This window comes from Glycine max, chromosome 1 (genome assembly GCF_000004515.6).
Source record: "Glycine max cultivar Williams 82 chromosome 1, Glycine_max_v4.0, whole genome shotgun sequence".
Taxonomy (NCBI): Eukaryota; Viridiplantae; Streptophyta; class Magnoliopsida; order Fabales; family Fabaceae; genus Glycine; species Glycine max.
In genome coordinates this window covers 1,537,026-1,563,023 of record NC_016088.4, presented here as the reverse complement: position 1 = coordinate 1,563,023, position 25,998 = coordinate 1,537,026, and the positions used below count along the sequence as shown (strand labels likewise).

General features: G+C 31.8%; 2 protein-coding genes and 1 pseudogene across 10 annotated transcripts; all 3 read left to right on the top strand.

Moving 5' to 3' along the window:
• Window positions 1-4,375: 4,375 nt before the first annotated feature.
• On the top strand, window positions 4,376-6,093 carry LOC100819215 (uncharacterized; annotated as a pseudogene).
• A 2,607-nt stretch (window positions 6,094-8,700) lies between these two features.
• LOC100818511 (pentatricopeptide repeat-containing protein At1g12300, mitochondrial) lies at window positions 8,701-16,549 on the top strand. 7 transcript variants are annotated; one of them, XM_041018473.1, is made up of 7 exons: window positions 8,703-11,425; window positions 12,269-12,346; window positions 12,498-12,594; window positions 13,064-13,633; window positions 14,095-14,302; window positions 14,427-14,574; window positions 16,086-16,549. In XM_041018473.1, exon 1 carries the CDS (start codon window positions 9,188-9,190, stop codon window positions 11,390-11,392), a length of 2,205 nt encoding a protein of 734 aa, XP_040874407.1. In that variant the 5' UTR covers window positions 8,703-9,187; the 3' UTR covers window positions 11,393-11,425; window positions 12,269-12,346; window positions 12,498-12,594; window positions 13,064-13,633; window positions 14,095-14,302; window positions 14,427-14,574; window positions 16,086-16,549. The 7 variants fall into 7 exon arrangements, with proteins under 7 accessions (XP_040874404.1, XP_040874407.1, XP_040874406.1 ...); XM_041018472.1 differs by lacking the exon at window positions 16,086-16,549 and adding an exon at window positions 14,929-15,889; XM_041018470.1 differs by lacking the exons at window positions 14,427-14,574; window positions 16,086-16,549 and having other exon boundaries at window positions 8,701-9,261; window positions 9,346-11,425; window positions 14,095-14,300.
• A 3,766-nt stretch (window positions 16,550-20,315) lies between these two features.
• HSF-02 (heat stress transcription factor 2) lies at window positions 20,316-24,018 on the top strand. Of its 3 annotated transcripts, none has more exons than XM_014766924.3 (3): window positions 20,316-20,802; window positions 22,045-23,317; window positions 23,562-23,996. In XM_014766924.3, the coding sequence occupies exons 1-2, from the start codon at window positions 20,566-20,568 to the stop codon at window positions 23,278-23,280; spliced, it is 1,473 nt and encodes a 490-aa protein (XP_014622410.1). In that variant the 5' UTR covers window positions 20,316-20,565; the 3' UTR covers window positions 23,281-23,317; window positions 23,562-23,996. The 3 variants fall into 3 exon arrangements, with proteins under 3 accessions (XP_014622410.1, NP_001340351.1, XP_040861390.1); XM_041005456.1 differs by having other exon boundaries at window positions 20,323-20,802; window positions 23,604-23,996; NM_001353422.1 differs by having other exon boundaries at window positions 20,320-20,802; window positions 22,045-24,018.
• The last annotated feature ends 1,980 nt before the right edge of the window (window positions 24,019-25,998 follow it).

Sequence of the window (25,998 nt, the reverse complement as noted above, 5' to 3'; positions counted from 1 at the left end):
AAGAAAATGAAAAGGAAAGAAAAAACCTTTTTTTAATAAACTAGCGTAACAATTAACGTTTATCAACGTAAAAATAAAAAAATTAACGTTTAACAATAAAAAAAAAGTATTAATTTGAATTGATAACTTTAACCATATACTCCTCGTTAGTTGTTATATTAAAAAACATAAGAGATATTTAACATAAAATATATTTTCTTTTTAAAAATTAAATTATCTTTTATTATTTTTGTTTCCATTTTCCTAAATAAACTTTTTTTTCTTTTTGGATTTAGTATACCAAAAAGGATGAAATGTTTGTTCTACCTCAAGATTTAGTATTTGCGGCTCTGGTAGTTTTTTCTTTTGAATAAATAAATTAAAAATTAATTAAGAAAATACAAAAAACTATAAATAGTATTTACTACTTAACATGTATATTTTGAAATTTTAAAATTTAAAAACTTTTGAATCCACCATTGACACATTTTACCCACAAGGGCTAACCTTTTACATGATTGAAGACTATGAGCAAGTCTCTAGAAGTTAAAATAGAAGCCGAATACTTCAACGACAATATTGGTTCTATCTAACTTTGTTGAACCTTTTGAGGTTTACTATGATGTCTCTTATCAAGGTTTGAGTTGCATATTGGTGTGTAACATAGGAAGGTTATAGCATATGCATCTTGATAGTTGAAGATGTGTGAGAGACACTAACCTACACATGATCTAGAATTGTTGTGATGATATTTGTTTTGAAAATATGAAGACATTATCCTTCTGAAGCAAAGGTTGATGTGTTCACTGATCTCATGAGTTGGAAGTATTTGTTTGGACATAAGACAAATATGTTACATGGAGTTTTTGAAAGACTATAATTTTCAATTGATGTATCACCTAGGCAAGACAAATATAGAAGTGTATGCTCTTAATAGGAAGATAATTCATGTGTTTGCTTTGATGGAACAAGAGTTAAAGCTTGTGAAAAAGTTTAAATATCTAAATTTATATGTAAAGATGGATCATGAGCACTTTAGTTGTAATATTTTTACATTTGATAGCAGTTTTCATGAGATCATAAGGGAGAAATAATTGTTAGACCCAACTATGTGCAAAATGAATGAATTGTTGGAGACTAATAAATGCATAGACTTTAGTTTGGAAGATGATGGCATCTTAAGGTTCATGATTGGAGTTTGTATATCTCGGGACTCAAAAATAAGACAACTCATCTTAGATCAAGGTCAAAAGAGAAAGTTTGATTTGCATCCAAGTACCATGAAGAAGTTATATCATGGTTTGTTGGGGTTTGGTATGAAGAGGGATGAAATAGAATATGTGGTGACTTGTATGACTTGTTAAAAAGCTAACAACATCAAAGGTCTAGTGGTTTGTTGCAAACCTATGAGATAGTATCACCATAGATTTTGTTGTGTTTTCCTATGACAATAAAGGAGTTTGATGTTATACAGGTCATTATTGATAGGCTGACAAAGTGTGCTTACTTTTGACATATTAATATTAACATTAGGTATTTTCTTTAGAGATTGATCCAATTATACATTAAGAAGGTTGTGCTTTTACACTAGGTATCTCTGAGAATAACATCTCATTGGGATTTAAGGTTCACATTTAATAGAACTTACCTAAGATATTAGACACAAAGTTATGACTCAGTTTTACTTACAACTCATTGATGATCATTCCAAGAGGATATTTTAGTCACTTAAGAATGTGTGTTTGAATAATCTTGATAGTTAGGATGAAGTTCTACCTTTGATAAAGTTCATCTACAATCAATGACGGATCCATAATTTTTTTTAATAAGAGCAAAAAATAGTCTAATATTTTTTAAACAAAATTACTTAAGTTTTATTAAAAATGATAATAAAATTTAAAAGGATAAAGTGGGTAAAATTAAGATTAATTTTTCTCTTTTATATCTTTTACAACTATTTATATTTATCTTATTAAAAAATTATCTTGTGGCAACAAAATCTATTTTTCTTATGAGAGAAAAAAATATTTATTCAATATATTCAAGTAAAAACTTTATGGGAACAATCGCTCCCACCATGTAGATTTGCTAGTGCCTACAATAATAACTTTCATGGGAGTATTGGGATGACATTGTTTAAAGCCTTGTATGGTAGGAGTTGCAAGACATTCAGTATTAGTAACAAGATGGTGAAAAGTGATGTTTGGACCTAAGTTAGTACAATAAACGATAGAAAAAGATATAGAGGATTAAAGAAAGATGAAAATTGTCCAAAGTCATTAGAAATCATAGGATAACAAGCATATGAGACCCCTTGAGTTTGAGGAAGGTAGCCATTTTTTTCTTACTAGTCATATCTACTGTTGAAGTAGGCAGGGCAATAAAATCCAAAAAAAAAAATCCCTCCTAAATTCATTAGACCCTACTAAATTGACTCCTAAATAAAGTAATAAAATATGTGATTCAAGGAGATAAAGATATAAAATGTTGTATAATTTATTGTAAGAATTGTTATGAGAACATCACTTTTTTATTTATTAAAGATGTCTCTAAATCAATATTTTCTTTGAAAGTAAGTGAATTTCGTGTTTCAGCAATATTTTTTTGATACAATCAGTCAGTTGTGATGCTAAAACAGTATTTAGATCCACAAGAAAGTTAACAAAAATAACTAATCAATCAACATGAAAAAAGAAATGGAAGCCCTCGTCGCAAATTAACACAAGGATCAGGCTCAACTAAAGCAACAGTAAAACATTAGTGCAGCCTTGTAATTACACGTCAAAAAACACAATTTAAGATGTGTCAGAACAACCTCATCTCACATAAAAAACAATTTGAATCTTTAAATGGTCCGTTTAATGGTTAGGATAACAAAGGATAATTATCTTATCACATTATAATTCATTATTTATTGTCCTAATAAAATATGATAACGTTATTAAATCACATTGCTACAATGTATTTGTTATCTTAAGGAAAAAGATAGGTTACAACCGACAAGATATGATAAAAATTCTATCTCTTCTTTTTTTATTTTCTCTTTATATATATAATTATTATAAAAGCAAATTATACTCATTTTTTTCTTCTAAAGTTAAACTTTATTATATTTTCATCCTTCCTCTAAAATCATATTTCTTTTGTCTTCCTTGAATAATCATCGTTACTAATGATGTTAATTTTTTGAAATGTCCTAAGAACCCTTATTACTCTTGTGCAAGTGTGTTCCTAGCTCGAGTTAACATCGGATTTCCCCTGTGAAAACACCATCAACTCACTCTTCATCTCCCCGTCAACTCCATCGCCTTTGTCAACCACAATAACTTTGCTAACATTGCCTCCTTCGATATCATCTATGACCTCTTTTAGTGTTGCAGAGACCTCACCAATGATCAATACTCTCGCTGTGTGTCGCATGCAGTCACCCATCTCTGCAAATTCTGCTTCACCTCTTACGACAACACGTTGCAGGTCGATAACTATTTTGTTAAGTACGACAATGCCACCTTCATTGTGGTCGAGGACGTGACGATGACGCCACTAGATCCTCACTTCTTTCTCCCTTTTCTCGTTAGTTATTTTTAATAGTGTTAGTAGGTTAGGGGGTCACAGTATAATGGAGGGCAAAAAATCAAGAAAGTCTTGTATATGATAAAAAAAAAAGTGAAATTGAATGTAATAAGCACTAACCTCAAGAGATATGAGTGTAATTTGCTCTTTTAATATTATTCAACCTATTCCATAAATAATATATATATATATATATATATATATATATATATATATTATATTTGTATGAAAAATATATCAAATATATATAATAAATATAATATATTAATTTATATAACATATATACATATATAAAATAACAAACTAAATATATTAAATATAATATGCAATAACATATTAATTTATATATATATATATATATATATATATAATCAGTATCATTTATATAGTAATAATAATTTTGACACATAAATGCAATTAAATTATTAATTAAAAAATTTAAAAATTAAATAATCATTATTCAAATATTTTTTTAAAGAAAAATATTTTCCAAAAAAATATTTGACCAATTTAAAAACGTATATACTTTTTTATAATTATAAGAAAATTAGTTGCATAAATAAATTATAATTTTTCATAATTTAGTTAAAATATTTTTTATAATTTTTGTAATTTATAAAAATAAATTAAAAGTAATTTTTATAATTTATAAAAAATAAATTGAAAATAAATTTTTAAAAATTAAAGGTAATTTAATAAAATAATATTTTTAAATTTAAATATATCCAATTGTTATGTAATGCATATCAAATATTAAATAGAATTAAAGTTTATCATATTCTTACCGTTCATTCATGTTTCATCATATTCTATCTTAAGAAGAACGGCGATGCCGTGATGAAATTAAAATTAAGATTAAGATATTTTACCACTAAGAACAAATTAAGGTGCCAATGTAACGCCATAGTTCACACGCGGAAGACTCCTCCTTCACTCCAACCCTTCTTCTCCTCACCACAACAATTTGGGCCCACCAAACCACCCGAACTTGCAATACTGTGTCGCCAACAAGCCCGAACCGGGTCCTTCTTCCAAATCTCACTCCGTGGTAGAGGAGGATGTGATTGCAAGATGAGGTAGAAATAACGCTGTAAAATCGAAATCTTATATCACTTGGTTTTCCGTGGATTTGTGACATGATTGATTTGAACAAAAAAATCAGAATTAGAGTTTCAGCTAGTGTTTTGTATTAAAGTTAGGACCAAGCTTAGATATAATTGCTTAGGTGTTTTTGTTCATGTTCTCCTATACATTTTAGTTTTACTTTGGTAATCTATGTAGATATAATTTCTTAGGTGCTTTTAATAACGTTTAGTAGCTTCATTTCGGTAATCTATGTTAACTTTTACTAGTATTATGCAATTTGCTGAGGTCAAACTCTAATTTTGATTGGAGAACAACACTAACAACACTTAAGGAACTGCGTTCTAAGTTTTGTAGATTAATAGCTAGAACTCGATTCTCATTGAAAATCAGGAAGGAAAAAAAAGAACACTTGAGAACTTGATTTAAGTTTTGTCGTATTGATTTGAAGCAGAAGTATTATGGCACTTGTGGTGGAGTCAATTTATGGAGAAAACATTGTCAGCCTTGAGAGGTGGAAAGGCCTGCGTTGTTTACAGGTGTTGCTGCTGTAACCTAATGATACAGTTTTGACTTAAGTTTTGATACAATGCAGAGTCTCTGAAACCTAATACTGACTCTTTTTTTTTTTTTTGCCCTTCCCCAGATACATATACACGTTGATGTTTTGGGTGAAATTGCCATCACTGCTAACTTGAACTTTCTCAATCAACTTGAGACTGTAAGCAGCAATTTAGATGAGTTCTTATACACTTTCAAAGTCCAATATATACCACCAATTGTTATGACGTGTTTATTACCTAAGTCGTACCCAAGCGACCAACCACCTATTTTTACACTCTGTTAGAACTTGTGAAGATTCTGAATCTGTGCTGCAACTTGGATTCAATATGGGAAGTACAACAGGGGCAGGAAGTGATTTACCCTTTGGTAGAATGGTTACATGGTTCTTGTCTTTCTCATCCGGGATTTGATGAGGAAATCATGCCTTGGGCCTTATGGCATGAATCATGTCCAGGATGAGCATGTTATTTCAGGAGCTAAATGCATTGATGTTGATATTCCTTTTTTACGAAGTTACAATGATGAGAGACGCAACGAGAACTTCCTCAAAGAATAGCATGATTGTAACATTTGCTTTAGTGAATATGCAGGTAGTTTCCTATTTATGCCTGATAATTTATACACATTGTTAGTCTTCAAAGGAAAGCCTGACTTGGTCTTACACAAATTTGCAACTAATTTTGAATTTCAGCTTATACCATTACCATCACAATTCACAACAGAGTTACCTTCTCTTGTTTGGACTTGGGACTTTATGTCTGTTCATCACTGTTTATAAATAGTTTCTTTAAACTTCATTGTGGTGAATCATTAACAGTTCGACTTATCGTAACAATTGGTGCTTTATTATTTGGTAGGCTATCAATATACAAGTTTTATTTTGTTCTAAACTAATTATCCAAGCATGTACATATCTGACTAACCTATGCTAGCTTATGTTGTAGTAGACTAATGTGAAAATTTTCATTTTGTTAAATGAAACCACGTGTTTGGCTTGTTTTGCTCTAAATCTAATTCATTGCTTCATGCCATTTCAATCCTGATATTGCTTTTGACCATATATTAAATCCCTTTACAGTCTTTGCCCTTGTTGTAAAATGGATCTTACTCCTTGCCTATTCTATATTTTTTTGCCCCATCTTATGGACTTTATAATTCTAATATTCTATATGTGGAAAAGCTAATGCTATACCACAATAGAGTTAATATTAAACATGGTTCTCATGTCTGCCACTTTACCAGTCTCTGAGTTTATCTGGTTACCATGTAAGCTTTTTTTTTGCCTCAAATGCTTGCAGACCTTTGCCCAGATACATGTAAAGGAAGGCACTGTTAGTAATCTTCAATGTCCTGAAGCAAAATGTGCATGTATGATTCCTACTGGCCTTTTAAAACCCTTTCTGGATGACACAGATTATGAGCGCTGGGAATCCATGATATTGGAAAAAACACTTGCATCAATGTCTGATGCTGTTTATTGTCCAAGGTGTGAAACACCCTGTATAGACGGTGAAGACCAGCATGCTCAATGCCCAAAATGCTATTTTAGCTTTTGTACCCTTTGCAGGGAATGATGCCATGTTGGCATAGCATGCATGAGTCTAGATATGAAGCTTCAGATTTTGCAGGTATGGTATTTGGATCCATAATTAGACAAATGGTTTAGTTGTCAACTTGTCATAGATCATAGGTATGAAATGTTTTTTTTTTTTTTGGTGAATACATAGGCATGTGTTCTTATTCACCAAAAAAAAAAATAACATTTGGATTGTGAGGGCCTAAGGGAAGAGGAAGAGTGTAAAAGGGTCAATACGAATAGGATGTAAAAGTGCCTATGAATACATATGCCTATGTAATTGAAACACATCCTATTCGTATTGACATTTGGATTTTGGAAGAGGAAGAGTGTAAAAGGGTTTAATTTTACGGCTGTAATCGGAGTAAGTCTGAGTCAATCTTTTTTTAAAAAAAATATTCTCTTCCTCAAATGTTACAACAATATTTTTTTTTGCGAAAAAATATTACTACTTTACTGTGGTTGTTTGGAAATGCTCAATATCTGACTTATCACAAGCGCACCCACTCTTCCTCTATTGTAAGTTATCATGTTTTATCTGATTGATTTTTATTACCTTATCTGGTTCACTCATAATTCAATTTCCAATTTAATTGGTTATGAATTAAGAATTTGTTGATTCCATCTTTGGTTCGATTCTTAGAATATTGCTGGGACCCATGTACAAAGAAAGGCACTCGTATCTTACATCTATCTAGCCAACTCTATAGTAGTAATTAACAGTATTTAGAACAGAAAGCTTAATTTTTACCTACTGTCAACTGTTAATGTACTCTTCCCGGAAAAAAAAATAATCACAAACTCGTCTTTTCATTTAATAGACGTCCTTGGTCCCTCTGCAAATACAGAGGAAGCTAGTAACGCTTCATCATGCGTAAGTTAGAGACACATATTTTCTCTCATTTTTATTGTTTCTCCAATACGTCTATAACATTATTGATTTTCCAATCCAAAAGCACAAAAGTAATTAAAGAAGTCTTGGTAATTTATAGCTACATAAATTGATTGGAGAATCAACATTCGCCGCTTGGTTCTAGTTCAAAAGTTATTGTCAAAGCTAATATCACCTAGAGAGATTTTGAATTGAGCCTCCCGTGGATGAAAAAAAAGGACCATGATCGTCCTGCATGACTGTGCTACATGTACTTCACGCTTGTAGAGTTGCATTCAACAATTATATACCATATGAAAATATAATGTAATCTTATTGATAATCTGAAAGTCTTTTTTTTAATATGATAATCAAATAGATTTGCATGAGTGATATCTAAAGTAATTTTTAATTGGTTAATCGTGTAAAACTTTTTACATTATATGGTAATTATATGGTAGATAGACTGTGTAAATCTATCAACTTTTTACACTTAATAATTTTTATAATTATTACCTCTTTTTAAAACTTGTACGAAAAAATAATTTTAATTAGTTGGTGGTGTAAAATTTTATCTTGAGAATGTACATGTCTTACTCTAAAATTATTTTATTTTTATGCTTATTTTATTCAAAATTTTAATCAATTAAATATACTGTTGTTAATTTTATGAGCAACTTTATTATATTTTAAAAACACATCAAACATAATATAAATTTAATATATTTTATCTTATTCTAATATATCTATCAAAATATTAGAAATAAAATAATTTTCTTTTAATATCACATTTTGTTATTATTTTATGAAAGTTTTCTTATTTTTTACTACACTTGTGAAAATAAAAGGATGTTAATTCATAAAGAAAGCAGAACAATTAGTATGTACTACATAATAGCATGCATAAAAACTAGCTCATTTTTTTTTCATAAAGCACTCACGGATATTTAAGCTCTTTTTTTTTTTTTTCAATATATGGAGTGGAACTAAAGACCTCATACTCTTAAAAGCTTTATGAGTGTAATGAAAAGAGAAGGTCAATTCTTAAAGAAAATAATTCCCATATATACAATAACATGGATAAATTTTGACTCAAAAATTGATTATTTTTTTCAATAAAATGCTCTTAGACAAAATGTAATCTGATAATATTCCAAAGTCTTTTTTTTTTTCAATATATGAACTAAATGACTCATACTCTCAAAAACTTCATTCTAAAATTAAAACTTCCATTCATTAAAAAAATAAAAATAAAAGACTCGGAGCATTTTAAAAGCTTGTTAATATCTTCTTAATATAATTCAGCCAAAAAAAACCTCTTAGTATAAACTGCCCTAGGTTTAAACCAATAATATTCGTCGTACAAAATTCAAACAGAACAATTGAGTAAGAAAACCCTGTTTTTTTTTTTTGTTCAACTCTATCCCTAAGCCTTCGTGGGTCTTCGTTTTTCTCTCTTTTTCCAATGCTTGGTTATGCACTTTCTTCATTGCTTTGTGTTTGTTTAGTTGTTCCAATTGGGTATTGATGAGTGTTTCTTCATGTCGTTAATATGCTTTCTTGGGTGTGGTTTGATCCGCCGCCAAGTGCACTTCCAACGCCAATGCTTGTTCAGGTTCTATTCCTCTGCTTCTTCTGCATTGATGTTAGAAGACCACGTGTTTGATGAAAGTCCAAAATCTCATTTTGTTATTAATAGGCCTGCACCTCATGTTCCCGCAACGAGGAGCGAGTTGTTTCCTTTAGTGTCTAGGGTGTTCAAATCACTGAGTTGGAGTGTGGCAAGAAAAAAAAAGTTTGGGAATTGGGTTGAGTGTCATGGGTTTTCTCATTCAATCAGTTGCTTTAGGATAATCGTTCATGCGTTTGCTTTGGCGGGGATGCGTTTGGAAGTGTGGGCTTTGCTTAGAGATATTGTTGGCTTCTGTAATGAGGCCAAGTATGATACCTTTGAATTGTTTTCAGCTTTTCTGGATTCACCCCAGCACGTGGAAAGATCCGGTGTTGTGTTTGATGTGCTCATAAGCGTGTTTGCATCCAACTCTATGCTGGAAAATGCTCTTGATGTGTTTTCGAATGCTAAGCATGTTGGGCTTGAGCCTGATATTAGGACTTGCAATTTCTTGCTGAAATGCTTGGTTGAGGCGAATAGAGTGGAGTTTGTTAGACGGGTTTTTGAGGAATTGAAGGACCGTGGTCCATCGCCAAATATCTACACTTATACAATCATGATGAATTTTTATTGTAGTGATGTTGGGTGTGATGCAGGTATGAGACAGGCTGCTGTGATTCTGGGAAAAATATATCGGAGTGGGGAAAAGCCAACTGTTGTCACATATAGTACTTATATTCATGGACTTTGTAAAGTTGGTAATGTTGAGGCTGCTCTGATGTTAATTCGCAACTTGCACTATACAAACCAGCCCCTCAATAGCCATTCTTTTAATGATGTAATTTATGGATTTTGTAAAAGAGGTGAAGTGTTTGAGGCTTTGCAAGTTTTGGAAGAAATGAAGAGCTCTGGGATATTACCAGATGTTTATAGCTACAGCATCTTAATTAATGCCTTCTGCGGGAAAGGTGATGTAATGAAATGTCTTGACTTGATGGAGGAAATGGAACACTCCCAGATAAAACCATCCATTGTTAGCTACACCTCCCTCATCCATGGTCTGTGCAAGAAGAATATGTTACAAAATGCAGTGGATATATTCCATAGTATTGGTGCTTCTAGTTGCAAATATGATTCGACTGTTTATGAAACTTTAATTGATGGATTTTGCATGCAAGGTGATATGGATTCAGCCATCAAGCTTTTGGAGGAGATGATCTGCAACGAATTGGTTCCTACTGCTTTTAGTTGCCGCAGTCTAATTAGGGGATACTACAAACTGGGACTATTCGATCAGGCATTGGAAGTTTTTAATGCCATGCTACGAGATGGTATTTGGCCAGATACCATCGCTTGCAATTATATTCTTGATGGATCTTGCAGGGCAGGGTACTTCAAAGAAGCCTTGACACTGTTGGAGGACTTCCAAGAACATGGATTTAACCTCAACCCACATTCATATAATGCAATCATCTACAAACTTTGTAAAGAAGGTTATCCAGAAAGAGCATTGGAGCTCCTGCCAAGAATGCTTAAAAGGAATGTACTTCCCTCAGTTGTTAATTATAGTACTCTTATATCTGGCTTTGCCAAACAGTCAAATTTTAAAAGGGCCGTGAACTTATTCACGAGAATGGTAAAAGTGGGGATCACTTTCAACATTGCCACGTATACAATTCTTATGAGCATATTTAGCCATAGTCACAAAATGCATGAAGCATATGGAATTTTTAAGGAAATGAAAGAAAGGGGTTTATGTCTAGATCAGATTTCATATACAACTTTAATAGTTGGTTTTTGTAATAACAGAGAAATGAAAAAGGCCTGGGCATTATTTGAAGAAATGTCGAGGGAAGGCTGTTCGCCAAATGTAATTACTTATACTTGTATAATTGATGGATTTTGCAAGTCAAACCGGATAGATTTGGCCACTTGGGTGTTTGATAAAATGAACAGAGATTCAGTTATTCCTGATGTTGTGACTTACACCGTCCTCATTGATTGGTATCACAAGCATGGGTATTTCGATCAGGCACATAAGCTATATGATGTAATGAAGGATAAGGGTGTTTTGCCAGATGATATAACTCATAATGTTCTAGGTCTGAAAGCTGGCACAGTTCAAGAAGGTTAGGCAGCTGCATCAGGCTTCCATGATATCCCGCTGGTATGTGTTGACATAATTTAATGTATTTGGCATTCCTATAATTATATGTCATGTTATTAAGCTTGCTTGTTATTTGATAATCCACTCGAAATAGTATATTCGTTATAAAATCTGTGTTGCTCTAAGCAGTATCACTCATTGACATCCACTTATTGTATAGTTTTTCTTTGGTGTTTGGGGGGGGGGGGGGCGGGGGGGAGGGGGAGTGTAATATTATAGGTATTTGTTATTAACATACTAGTTTATACACAATTTCCCCCGCTAGCTAGTTATTTTGTGACTAATATTTGAACAGACATTTCTTAAGTCAATAAAATGAGATGAGTAATGCTACACACGATTATTTTATGCATATGAAAATTTACATATATAGCCACACCATTAGATTTTTGTTTATGGAAAAATAGTGTATAACATTTTCAAAACAGAGCAGGTGTGCCCAGTTTAAAAATGCACTTGAATCCTACTCATCCTTCAACTTCGTTGAATGAAAATTTCAATAATAATTACATGTGTGACTCATTTAGCATTCATATGTGTGTGAGTTTTCATTTAGTGTAAAAGTTCCCCTGCTAAGCAATTTTTTTTGTCCATTACTGGTTCCTGTGCTTGTTTTAATTTTTGTGAATTACCAAATATCTTTACCTGTTTCAATTCTAAACAGACCCACTTTATATATCAAGTTGAAATATTGGGTAGATGCTGGCTGTGATGAAATGATGATTTTTTTTTTGTTATAGAATTAATAGTAATGATGATTTTAGTATTGAAAGTATTAAAAAAATAGTTATATTAATCTATTATTATAATTGTCATCATTTTTGCTTCTGATGTGTGTGACAGAATCAGAAGATTGAATATTTCATTTTCGGTGCTGTGATCCAAAGGAGGCATATTGAGTGGTAAAGAGAGTCAAATTTGGTGAGTTAAATTGGATGCCCATGTGATTGATAATTGCAAAAATCATATGTCCTGCTAAGTATAGCATCACCTTTTTTTATAGTGTTATTTTTCTATCATATTTCCCATTTGATTCTTATTCATATGTTCCCTGTCATATTGTTTATGATAGGTCAGGAAGATGAATCCACCCTTTAGGTAAATGCTGAATCATCATGCAGAAGTGGATGAATGGGAGTTAATAAATCATTATCACTGAAAAAATGGAGGTAGTTCTCTATTCATATTTATAAACATCAAGATTAATATCCATCGATATACTTGACCAATGACTTGTAAAATTTAGATGTTGTAGGCATATTAAGAAGGTGGATGTGAAATAAATCAAATAATTTTATAAAGTCAATGTGGTGCATAATTATTAATTAGGGATACTCTAAAAAAAGATGTTAAGGTTTAGGTTGAAATGACTTGTGGGTTGTATGCTTTTGATTTCTTAAACTCTTTTTCTTGCACTATTGGAGAAAAACTATTCTATTTTGCAGTGTTTTTCTTGTTGATTTGCCTTATGTACTTAATATAAAGAAGCACTTCACATTTAGTGGTTGTTACAAGAAACAATTCACACTTCCTTGAAGGGCGCAAAAAAGTTTGTATTTTCTTTGTGCTGTGAAGCCTCAACTTTTGCTGAGCAACTTTAGACATGATTCTTAATAGATATTAATACTTTGGTTGCAGTGCTAGATACGGTTGAGTAGTTGTAGACCTATATGGAACACTTAACACAAGCATGATTGCAGCCATTATCTGCATTTGGGTTCTTAGCCTGGTGCTTGAGGAGAAGGCTGTGCCTTGATGTTCATAAAATATTCTTGAAGATGTATATGTTCAGCATTTAAAGATGGGTATTCAAGTAATAATTATATTATTCTATTGGAAAGCAAGCTTCATCTCTCACATTGGGAGATCATCTTTCAGCATGCATCACCATGACCTTGGGACCAGAATACTTGGTATCTTTTTTCTAAAGCTGTACCCAATGCTTAATAGTCACTGCAACGTAATGCTGCTACACTATGAAAAACTGTTCATTGGTGTATTTCAAAAGTTAGTGACCAATTGATTTGGCTTTTGTCTGCTTAAAGATGATACCGGAGATAATACAGCAGGAAAGAAGATGATAAACACTAGACAAAAAGCTGGAGATTTCCATTCTCTACTTAAAGATGTCATTGGGCTAATTGGGTCTCATTTTCCTGTTTGCATTGACTTCATCCCAAGGACAAGAATGTCGGAGCTATTTCTCTGGTTAGATTCTATAACCAACTTCACTTCATTTTGTTAAGAAAATTTATATCCTATGGACCAGCCTGCCAGATAACTTTTACTTCTTTTTTCCCCCCTCTATAGCATTATGTTTGACCAGCAAAATGCCACTTCCCTCAACGTACATGTACCTCCTCTTACTTAAGCAAAGATGTGATCCTTCCAACCTCTAATTAATTAATTTTTCTAACTATGTATTAATGCTCCATTGTAACTAACTGTTGATAGTTGGGAATCCCTAGCACTTTGTGTTGTAGTTTCTTGGTCGTTTCATTGTCTTGATGTGACTCTAGTCTGTTGCTAGTTACTATTGCTCTTGACGTTCAAAAGTCATGTACTTTGACACATGTCTTTCTATTCTATTATCCTTTTTCTTGTTGTTTGGCATAATTATTTATCCTAAAAAATGCTTCCAGTTTTTTTTTTTTTTATCCTTATTATAGGAAGATCAAAAGCAAAGGGACACCAAAAGATTAATGAAATGCTCAGTATGAAAGAAATTCATCGTGATTCTAAGCTGTACCCTTCTTGTGACATGGCAATTTCTCTAAACTGAAGGCTGTAACAAAAAGAAATGTGGTAATTGTGAACAATACTCTGCTACCACTGCAACAAAGCAATTGATGCATCAGATCCAAATGGACATTTCAGGTATTTGGCTTTTTTAAAAGCACTGTAAAAATTCTTTGCATGATTTGCATCTGCCAAGATTCAATTTACAGAATTCTTCTGGAACTTATCTTTGTTTCTTTTTTTTTTTTTTAATTCATTCAAGGGATGGTTCATGTGAATTGTTCCCACGAGAAATGGTTGAGTCCTGGGAAGAGCAAATAAATAATCACCAGGCAGTAGGACAATTACAGGCCGAGCTCTTTCCTCAACATGGCTTGGCATGTCTTAATTGTCGTCAATTTAATGCAAAGGTGAGTAAAGCTTTCTGTCTGTTTCTTACAAAAATATGGCATGAAAGTATCTGTTGAATGGATTTGATCATTGTTAAGTTACTGAATTGATAGAGTATATATGGCTTTGATTGAGGCTATGTATTTGGTTAGCCTGTGATACAGCTCTGGTGAACTCTATTTTAATATCTACTACAGAAATAGAAGTGACCTTCCATTTTTCATAGTGTATTATATATTTTGACATACTTTAGTACCGGACAAGAACAAGAAGGCACCCTCGTACATTATAATGCAAAAATGAAAGCCAGAATATGATTACTTTTATTCTGAATTCTGCTAAATGTATCACCTACTTACCATCTTTTCTTGTAGAAGCAAGACTACAAGAGATTTTGATGATGCCAACAGTCAAGTGTTCTTCATGGATAAGTCAAGTGACTTTTAAGCAATCCAAGAAATACAAGTTACATCTACAAGTTAGATTCTCAAGTTAGATTTGAAAGCACAAAGGTTTGGCCAAGAGGATTTTCTTTCAAAACTTTTTGTTTTAAAGATTTCTCTCTGGTAATTAATTACCATAGGCTGTAATCGATTACCAGTGGTACAAAAGCTTTCTGAAAAATATTTTAAGTATTTTTCAAAGGTTTTTAAAACATTTAATCGATTACCAAATCATTGTAATCGATTACCAGAGGTTTAAAACAGTTACAGATTGCTTTCAGTTGATTTTAAAAGAATTTTTAAAATATGTAATCGATTACACAAATCTTGTAATCGATTACCAGAGACTCTGAACGTTGGAAATTCAAATTTTAAATTAAGAGTCACAACTGTTCAAAAAAAAAAAATAACTGTGTAATCGATTACACCAAGATTGTAATCGATTACCAGTGAGTAGTTTCGAGAAAATCTGTCAATAGTCACAACTTTTTATTTGAACTTTGAAGGGCCATCAAATGACTATAAATTAGTGACTTGAGCACGAATTTTAAAGAGAGTTTTCACTGAATAAAAACGTTTTTATTTTCTCTCATACAAATCTTCATATCTTCTGAAAAATTCCTTGGCCAAATACTTGTGACATTCAATAAGGAATTGAGTGTTTCATTGTAACATCTCTCTCTTTCAAGAGAGATCATTTATTCTTCTTCTTCTTAGTTCTGAACAAGGGCTAAGAGACTAAGAGTCTCTTGTTGTAAAGCATCTGAACACAAAGGAAGGATTGTCCTTGTGTGTTTTAGAAGTTGTAAAGGATTTGCGGGATAGTGGAACTCCCAAGATGATTTCTCGGGGACTGGACGTAGGCAACGGACTTTGCCGAACCAGTATAAAACTGTGTTTGCATTCTCTCTTCTCTCAAGTTTAATTTGAATTATTATTTAGAAATTCATTTTAAAAGAAATCTTGGGACTTGGGTTAAAATTTGTATAGAAATTTTAATTGGAGAATAGTTTGTAAAATCTTAATTCAACCCTCCTTCTTAAGATTTCTGAGGCCACTTGTCCAACATTCCTTTGGCAACATCATAGGTGCAGATGGATTCTTGGGAAAGAGCTAAGGCTGATGTGGTCGGAGGAAGGAGATATTTGCTGAATCCAATGTCATTGTTCTACAAAACTAGTATTTATATATTTTTTTTTCCTTTTCTTCGTGTTAGCGCTAAAAATATTTAGCTGTAGGAGTTGTCTGTTCGCATCAGCTAACGGCTGATTTAGCCAATAACAACCAATTGGGTCTGGCCAATTCAATTCAAATATGTGAGGGCCTAAGGGAAGAGCCTTGAGTCATCAGGCAGGAGGTTGAAATTGTGGGGGACAATCTCTGAGCGGTTAGAAGAGGGATTAACACATTTAAACCACTCCCTTAAAAATGTGTGATGTGGGTAGTTATCCTCTAGGGAACGGCTAGCCGTTGCATCCCTTTAAGTATTGGAACTCACAATGTAAACAGGGTTCCTGACCAGATGAATAACATTTCTCTTATTCTTCGTTTACTTATTTGCAGTTTAAATCTTTCTTTTAAAGCATTTATTTATTGCTTTCCCTTTCAATTTAGTCGTTCACTGTTTCCTTTTTTTTACCTTAAATGCCATTAGGAGTAGCTTAGTATATAAACTTCAGTCTTTCAGTTGTTAAGGAAGCTTTTTACCTTAATATCGTGACCGGTTTAGTTCCTAAGCTATATAATGAGAATTGAATTAACCAATCTTGCAAACAAAAACAACTTGACAAAGATAATGCAAGAACAACGCTACCATGTCAAATTAAGGAGGGGGAGGAGGGGGAAAGAAAGGAGACTTTGCTTTGATCTTGTTGTCCCTTAAGTGTGATTAGGAAGTCAGAATGTTCACTATAGATGGGAGGTGGCAGAATTACCATTGTCCTCGTATAAACATCCTCAATTTTTCAAAAATGTCATTGTTAATTTGTTATGTTTTCTTATAATATGATCTTATTCATTCTCAGTTGAGTTGTCGATTTGGTCCCTCAAAGTGTATGATGATTTCAAGTTAATTCTTAAATTCAAATGAATTAAAAAAAAATCCTTGAAAGTAGTCCGTTTTTCACATCCGTTCTTCGTTTCATATAACTCCCTGCATATTATCATTAAAATGCATTCTATCCTTGTATGTCATCTAAAATTAAGAAGAAATGTGAAAGACGAAAGCTGCTTTGAAGAATTTTTTTTTTAGTTTAATAACATTTAGAGATTAACTTGAAACCGGGTATATTTTCAATGACCAAATTGACTGTTTTGTCTTTTTTCTCCTACTATTAGAAGAAAGAGTTATATATATTTTTATGATTTTTTTTTGTTGATTTTCTAATTTATTTTTATTTTTTTGTAAAAAGAACATAATTAAATTCTTTACTATCTGTGTTTGTCTCATCATCCCTAATTCCAATATGTTGACAATGAAGTAAATGAAAGGTATACTTATAAAGAATGTTTATGCTAGCAATAAGAATATAAGTGTGAGAAAGAGAGATATTAGAGTGTGTCATAGTTATCGCCCATTGTATAGAGTGAGATCCTTAATGGATTAAGGAAATTACAATTATGATAAAATAACTTATTTGATCAAACACAAGAAAAATAGAAATATTACAATAATGTGTTATTTGTGTGTGCGTGCTTGTGTGTTAAAATATTAAATTTATTTTTTTATTTAATACTTTATGATATAGGAAGATATTGTAGGGAGATATTTTTAAAACCCACAATTTGTTGCTTGGCCTTCATACTCTAAGCAAGCAATACAACTCGGAAACCATAAGATAATGCAGGGAAATGCAACACTACACGTTTAGGGTCCATTCGGGCTGGTTTTCAATTATTAAGTATAAAAAATTTAAAAAAACAAACAATTTTTAGTTTTAGTTTCAAAATTTTTAAAACCCTAACTCAGTTTTAGAAGTTTTTAATCCTATAAATATTAGTTTAAGGGTATATTTTATGGTGAGAACAACAAAAATAACAATAGTACTGATGTACGTGGTGGTGATAATGGTATCATCATTGTTGGGGTTAGTGATGATAGTTGGTGATGATAACAATGGTGTCTATAGTGGTGATGATAGTGCAATATCAGTGATAATGATGCTAGTGCCAATGGTGGGGGTGATGGTAATGTTGAGAGTGTGTAATGTCAATAGTATTGGTGTCCGTGGTAGTGGTGACAGGAAAGATCATTGTCGATATAGGAAGAGTATGTGTTTTTTTTTAGCTAAAAATCAAATTCACACACAAAAATCTTAATATTAAAAATGAATGCAAAAGTGTTTTGAAATTAAATTTAAAACTATCTCAACTTCATTTTTGCCAAACTCATTTTATTTCGAAATCCCATTTGAAAACCAAACACCAAAAGTAACAATCACTCGGATGAACTTTAGTAAATAGAAAAATGGATAAGAATTTACTATATGAAAATTTTAAATTATTCTTAAATGAAATAGTAGATGCACTTAATATTTTAAAGAAAATCAATAGTTTGTTTATTTAGTACTAATTTGGTTTCAACTTTCAAAATTATTCATGTTTTGAACTTTTTTTGATTTCAAAATATGTTTTATAAATTTCAAATCTAGTTAATTATTCTTTTCATATATACTCTTATTTAAAATAAGTAGATTTGATCTTTATGAAAAATAAATCAGTTACAACTTATTGAAAAGACTTCAATAAATAACAAATTGCGTTAAATCTTAAATTAAATAAGGGTGTTTGGATCAAATAAATTAATATTTTATATTTACTAAATACTTCTTATTTTTATATTTTTTTATCCGTAAGAATCAAATACTCTTAGTTTATATTTCCTCTGGAGTCATCATATATTAGCAAAAATAATTAATTTTATACTAATTAAGAAGTTTAGTTCATATTATTTAATTTTATTAATCTTAAGTAAAAAATAAAATTATTTCTAAAATGTTATTGATTGGAATTTATTATCATGAATAAAAAAAGTCATTGAATATAAAATTAGAATTAAATAAAAAGTGTTTTAGGAATGATAACATTAAATAGGACAAAATTATTTAGATTTGTTTATATTTAAGTACAACACATAAAGACTTTTTTTTAATTATATAAGAGTTTAGAGGAAGTATTATATTAATATTAAACATTAATTAGTTTTGATGAAAATTTAACTTCAGATATAAGATCTTTTAATCATTTCACAAAAAATAGGAACTTTATGTTTGTTCAAAGTTAGTAATCACGAGTATCTTTTAACTTACTGAATTAGATATTAATCACACTTGCAATATGTGATTGTTGTTGGTCTAAGAAAAAATTATACATGAGAGAATCAAACATAAAATTATCAATTTCCACTAAACATGTTTGTTCTTGGTGCATGTAAATACAATGGGTTGTTACACCATTATATATATCCTACAAGTTAAAAATTAAGAACTTTAGTCAATAATATTAAATTTATCAACAAATTGTTGATCTAAGTGACACTTCACTCATCCTCTTAAGCAAGGTCTGAGAGCTCAAGTCATGTAGATGAGAAGAAGAACATGTGATTCAGAGGAGATAACTCCACCAAATGTAACAATCATATGGTTAATATTTCGTATCAATAATATAGTAATAATTTTTTTATCAACTATATGTATAAATTGATGGTATTCGATAAAATTAGCTACAAAATTAACTAGAAGTTAGAAAGCTAGTTGGTACTAAAAAATTAACTTATTAAATTATAGATGTTCAATAAAATCTGTCATTGGAGTAGTTGAAATGTATAAAATGATAGGAAAATAATAAATTATGATTTATTTAAAAAGAATAATTAAGAAAATAAATAAATATATTGAGAATAAAAATAAAAAAAATATAAAAAACTAGATACTGAAAGCTAGCATTTAAAAAAATACTAAGAGTTATTAAAAAAAATTGATTTATTAAATAGTTAAACAAATTTTTCATCTAATAAAAAAAAGAACGAATTGAAATACCACATAATATTTTTATAATTATAAGAAATATTAACAACACATTATTTCTTATACATAAATTCTCTTCTATCCGTAAAATTTATTAAAAACTATTAAATAAAAAAAATCATTAAATAAAATATGAAACATATTAATTTTGATGATATTTAATAAATTTCAACAAATAAAAAAATGTGTTAGAGAATGTGAAAGTAGCATTTTTCTTAAATTATTCTTTAAATCATTGAGACCTCAGTCTACTTAATTATTAATTAATTTATGTATTTCTACTTGACGTGACAACCGTCCATTGTTTTATTTGTTTGGGAGGATGCTAAAAGTGTAGGTAATTCGAGCAAGGCGCAACCCAAAGAGGGTGACCACAACCTTTAATTCAATCCATTTCCCCTCTCTCTCTGTTCAAAGCCACAATCTAATTAATTTCCCATTCTTCTCCAACAACTTAGGGTTTCCCTTTTCCCAACAACAATGCCACCCATTCCCTAATTAGTAATTACGCTTTTTCTTTTCCTATTAAATTCATTTCCCCGACATGGACGGCGGCGGGTCCACTCCGGCGGCGCCGATTCCGAACGCGAACGCGCCGCCGCCTTTTCTGAGCAAGACCTACGACATGGTGGAGGACCCTTCCACCGACGCGATCGTGTCGTGGAGCGCAACGAACAACAGCTTCATCGTGTGGGACCCTCCGCAGTTTGCCAGAGACCTTTTGCCCAAATACTTCAAACACAACAACTTCTCCAGCTTCGTTAGACAGTTAAACACTTACGTATGTTTCCCTCTTCACTATGTTAATGATAGGTGTTTGATTTTTATTATGTGTTGTGTGTCAGTGTAAGTATGATTCAAAAGCATGATCTTTCTAACTATGTGTTTTGATATGATATATGGAGGAGTGGTATTGTGGGATGAGATTTGTGGATTTGTTGCCGTGTATGAAAATAGTGGCAGCTTGTGAATTTTTAGTTTTGATATCTTATCATCCTGCGTTGTGTCTCAGTAACTAGGTGAAGCAGAAGAGGGAAAAATTTGACAAACAAAGCATCTCTCAGGTTAATCAGTTGTTTGATTACTAGTTTATTGATGTATTGTATATCGGATGTCATATTTTGTGTTGGATTATGAAGTCTATACCTAACAAATTGTTGTAAAAAGGATTTGGGGATCTACAAGAAGATTCTTGCGGGTGAAGATGTTATGATTTCGTACACTGGTTTGCTGTTATTTTTTTTATACAGTTACATGCTCTTTGCTGTGAGAGAATCCGTTTGTGTGTTCTGCATAGACACTTAAATTTTGTGAAACGGAATCTTTTTGATACTTGATAAATAGTGTTGTTGTCAATACAATGAGTGTTATATGTGTTTTTCAATTTTTATAGGAAGACCGGTAAAGATGGCATAAGGATTAGGGTTTGTAAACGACGAGGCAGCACTGCTTGATAATTGATTGCATTTAGGAAGATTGTCCAAACTTTGCAACTATGTTGTGGAATTGATCAATTGTCATGGTGGTAGACCTGTTGTATTCCTAGTTTCCCACAAAGCACAAATGTGTGCCTGAGACTGTCCCCAGCCTAATTGGTGGATATGGGATTTTTTTTATTTATTGACTAGTCTGTCAGAGTAAATAAGCAGTACACTCCTTGATTGTAAAACCGATGAATATCCTCTGTGGGATTGGTAAAACATCTGCATCATAGATTATCCCCTAACTGAACCTGGGTTGAGACTTGAGTGCATAACATTACAGCTTTCATTGCAAGGTTGGTTCCAGTTGCTCTTGTAGAGAAAATCCGCTTGACCATGATCAAAGTTAGATTTTTATCCATAGCTAGACTTTCTTGCGATCTTGTGCTATGTTGTTGCACAACCCTCATGTGCTATATTATTGCATACTTTAGTGTTTTATATAACAACTCAAGTTGTGTGCCTTTTCAGAGTGTGTTGACCTCTGTCCTGTCTTTTCTTTTTTCCTTTTCTAACGTCATCAATTCATTATCATTATACAGGGTTTCAGGAAGGTTGATCCAGATCGCTGGGAATTTGCAAATGAGGGTTTTTTGAAGGGTCAAAAGCACTTGCTTAGGAGTATTACACGACGAAAACCTGCCCATGGTCAAAATCATCAACAGCCTCAGCAACCGCATGGACAGAGTTCATCGGTAGGGGCATGTGTAGAAGTTGGGAAGTTTGGGCTTGAGGAAGAGGTTGAGAGGCTTAAAAGAGATAAGAATGTGCTCATGCAAGAGCTTGTGAGGTTGAGGCAGCAGCAACAGACCACTGATAACCAGCTGCAAACAATGGTTCAGCGCCTTCAGGGAATGGAGCAACGACAGCAGCAAATGATGTCATTCCTTGCCAAAGCTGTCCAGAGCCCTGGCTTCTTTGCTCAGTTTGTACAACAGCAAAATGACAGCAATAGGCGCATAACTGAAGTCAACAAAAAGCGTCGGCTTAAACAGGAAGGTATGGCTGAAACAGAGCATGCTGCTACTCCAGATGGACAAATTATTAAATATCAACCTATGGTGAATGAAGCAGCAAAAGCAATGCTTAGGCAGATCATGAAATGGGATACTTCTTGTGTAGAATCTTTGAATAAAAATTCTGATAACTACGTGATTGGTGATGCTTCATCATCTTCCAGTGGAATGGACAGTAGCAGCTCTTCAGGCTGGACTTCTGGAGTAACTCTTAAAGAGGTCTCTCCAGCTTCGGTGCAGTCTTCACATGTTCCAGCTGCAACTGGGACTCAAGGGCATGTCCCCTCAACCGTTAAACCTGAAATTTTATCTGTACCACAAGCAGTAGCTTCTGAAAAAGTTATGAAAGATGGAGCACATGATCCACCTTCTATCCCTGTGTCTCAAGCAGATGTAATGATCCCTGATCTTCCTCCAATAACAGAGATGGTGACAGGAAATATTCTTGATATTCCTGAAGAAAATTATATGGCAACTGAGACAGATGAGGGATACATGGATTCTTCATTGGGGGCTGGTGGGTCATTTCCCATTGATTTCGAAGGTATTTCACCTGATGCAGACATTGATGATTTGTTAGCCAATCCTATTTGGGATGAAATTTTGCAAACTTCAGTTCCAGAGGATATCGATACCAATGTGGCTGAAGCATCCAAAGGGAATGAGGTCCAACCAATGGAAAATGGATGGGGCAAAACTCAACATATGGATCACCTTACAGAGCAGATGGGTCTTCTTTCTTCCGATGCAAAAAGAGTTTGATATCTATGATATATGATTAATCTTCATATTGTCTGAGGTAGTCCCTGACCCAAACAATACATGACTGAAGTGATGTCTATAATATATAATTAGTAATTACACTCCCACTTGGTCACTGAAAAAGACAATGTTTTTCATTTGGTCTTCAATGGCTTTTTTTAGTTTGTTGTGCATACCAAGGCTAAATCCAACTTTCTCACACGTGCATTTACATTGATTTTTCATTCGACTTCGTGTTGAAAACAAGTTATGAACTTATGGCCTTGTCATGGCATCCTCAGGAAGTGTTTGTGATCACAAGATCAGTTTTTCCAATGTTATAGGCAATCTGTCAAGTTGAGTTATATGTGAACGATTCGGTTCTTTCCCAATTTTCAAGTTTCCTTGATGAGGGGAAAAAGAGAACATGTTGGGTGATGATTGACTGCTCAAGGCGTCTGAAAAATGCACATTGGAAGATTTGCTTTCTGAACAAGGGCGGCAACAATGGACAGCAGTGGTACGATGTTAAGCTGCAGGCTGTTTGCTTCTTCGTCAATTTTATTTTGTCCTTTCCGAGGTTATGTTTCAACTGATGGAAAATAGAAGGAAATGAAATTGAATGATATTAGTCACCATTGTTGAAATTGTTCATAACATGATGGAATTGAACTTGATGGAATTTATTCCATTTCTTTTTATCCAATGCTCTTACCCCCTAATTTGGGTATATGGTAGAACTATTTTATTGTTTGTCAAGCAATCTCCTTACCATTCTGTTTGCTTTAATGAAATGAAAAGTTCTATTACGCAATAAAATATTCAAACAGTAGTATAGTAATTTAGTTCCATCATTTTCATTTTATTCCATCCATAAGATATTTAAACAATGCCGAGAGGTTCATCACATAGAATGAGGGGAAGAATGAAATAAACAGTGTATTGAGATGGGAATGGTTGCTGACATGCTGCTGCCTCTTATTATTTTTTGTTTTGATTTTCTAATTTATTTTTCAATGTAGTGTTCTTGACTTTACATTATTCAACAAGTTTATGTAACTCCATTACTCTGTGCTAAAATAAAAGATAAACTTGTTAAACGGTGCAAAGTTAGTGAATTAAATTGAACAGAAAAAATTAAAGGGCAAAAATGATAAAGAACTAATTGAGATTAAATAAAAGTATGTAAACGCTAAGATATTTCATGAGATATTTAGTGTTAGAGGCAAATATGATTTTCAATATAGGTAGGGAAAAATAATAAAGAATTTATTTGTAAGACTAAATAAGATTTGAATGACGATAATTAAGGAAAACTATAGAAGACTATTTAGAAAAATGAGTTAATTGTTTAAAATGAATTAAAAATGTTTATTTTTTAACATTAATATAATTTTTTGAGTAAAAAAACATTAAATATAATTTTAACACTAATTTTTAATATATTTCTCACTTTTTTTCCTATTAGAATCTTTCAGTCTCTTTTAAAATCAGTCTCCGTTACGAGGTTTTCGGTGAATTAGGCAAAAGATTCTTTTCAAGAAAGAAGACATCTAGTGTATGAAGAATTCTAAGCACATTTTTCACAAGGACTAGTTGGACTGTTAAGATTGATAATATTAAGAAAAATTGTCCTATTCTATATAGAGTTTAACCGGTATATGCGGTAAAAGTTTTTATATTATCAACTAATCCAGAATTGTTATTGGTATAACTTGAGTAAGTAGTCCTTATTCTAACGTGTTAAGAAGTTTATAATCTCATTTAATCACAAATTAACTCTTATAATAATTTTATTATTTTTTAAAATAATTATCTTAAATTTTAAGGTAAATATTATAAAATTTAACAAGTTTATCATACACACTATTTGTGATCTGATTCGATGATAGTAAAAAATTACATAATCAACGCACTATTATTTCTATTTCTATATACTGATTCATCAAATAATGCAAGATTTAAATTTAAATGCAAAGTTAGGGTAAAGCTTTTTTACACAAATGCCCAATAGAAATCATCTACCTCTTAGTGAATAGGATGATGGAGGAATAGAGTGAATTTCTATTAGAAGCTTGTATAATTTTTTGTACATTAATAGTATATTTAAATTAAATTTATAATGTAATTGAAATAAGATAGAATAACGTAACTCTTATATTGTTTATCCTCGCTATCAAATGAGTTCTATATTATGATTGAGACAAGTTTGTTTTTTCTAGAATGGTACACAATATTTCAACAAGTTTTTTGTTAGCTGATCTAATAATTTCTCAAAAACTTGAATAATGTATAAATAACTGTTGATTTGATTCAGTGTATTAAAAATATTATTTATAAATATTCAATTCTTCTTATTCCCGCATGTAATATGACATTCACAATTCTATTTTTTTTCTTATTCTCATAGAATCTTCTTATTTTATAGCTAATCAAGAATGGTCTCACTTTTTATTTCAATCCTGATTTTTTTTAATTTTTAATAAATCTTAATTAACAGTTGAGAGAGTATTACTAGTACTCCTCAACTTACAAAGACAATACCTTCTAAAAAAAACTTACAAAGACAATATCATGTAGTGAGTGAAAATTTAATTACCTTCATCAAAAAATTATGTACAACTATTGTTTTCGTTTTCTTTTTTACCTAGCATACTAACCTTTGCACTTCTTGGTGTTACTGTTATATATATGCAAATAAAATGTGTTAATGTTGAGTGAAAACTCATGGTTTTGCCT

What these genes read in the sequence shown, in the direction of transcription:
- HSF-02 (NM_001353422.1), top strand. Translation starts at nt 20,566, where the DNA reads ATGGACGGCGGCGGGTCCACTCCGGCGGCGCCGATTCCGAACGCGAAC. An exon ending in TTAGACAGTTAAACACTTAC is followed by an intron (nt 20,803 to 22,044) that starts GTATGTTTCCCT and finishes ATCATTATACAG; the next exon opens with GGTTTCAGGAAGGTTGATCC.
- LOC100818511 (XM_041018473.1), top strand. Translation starts at nt 9,188, where the DNA reads ATGTCGTTAATATGCTTTCTTGGGTGTGGTTTGATCCGCCGCCAAGTG.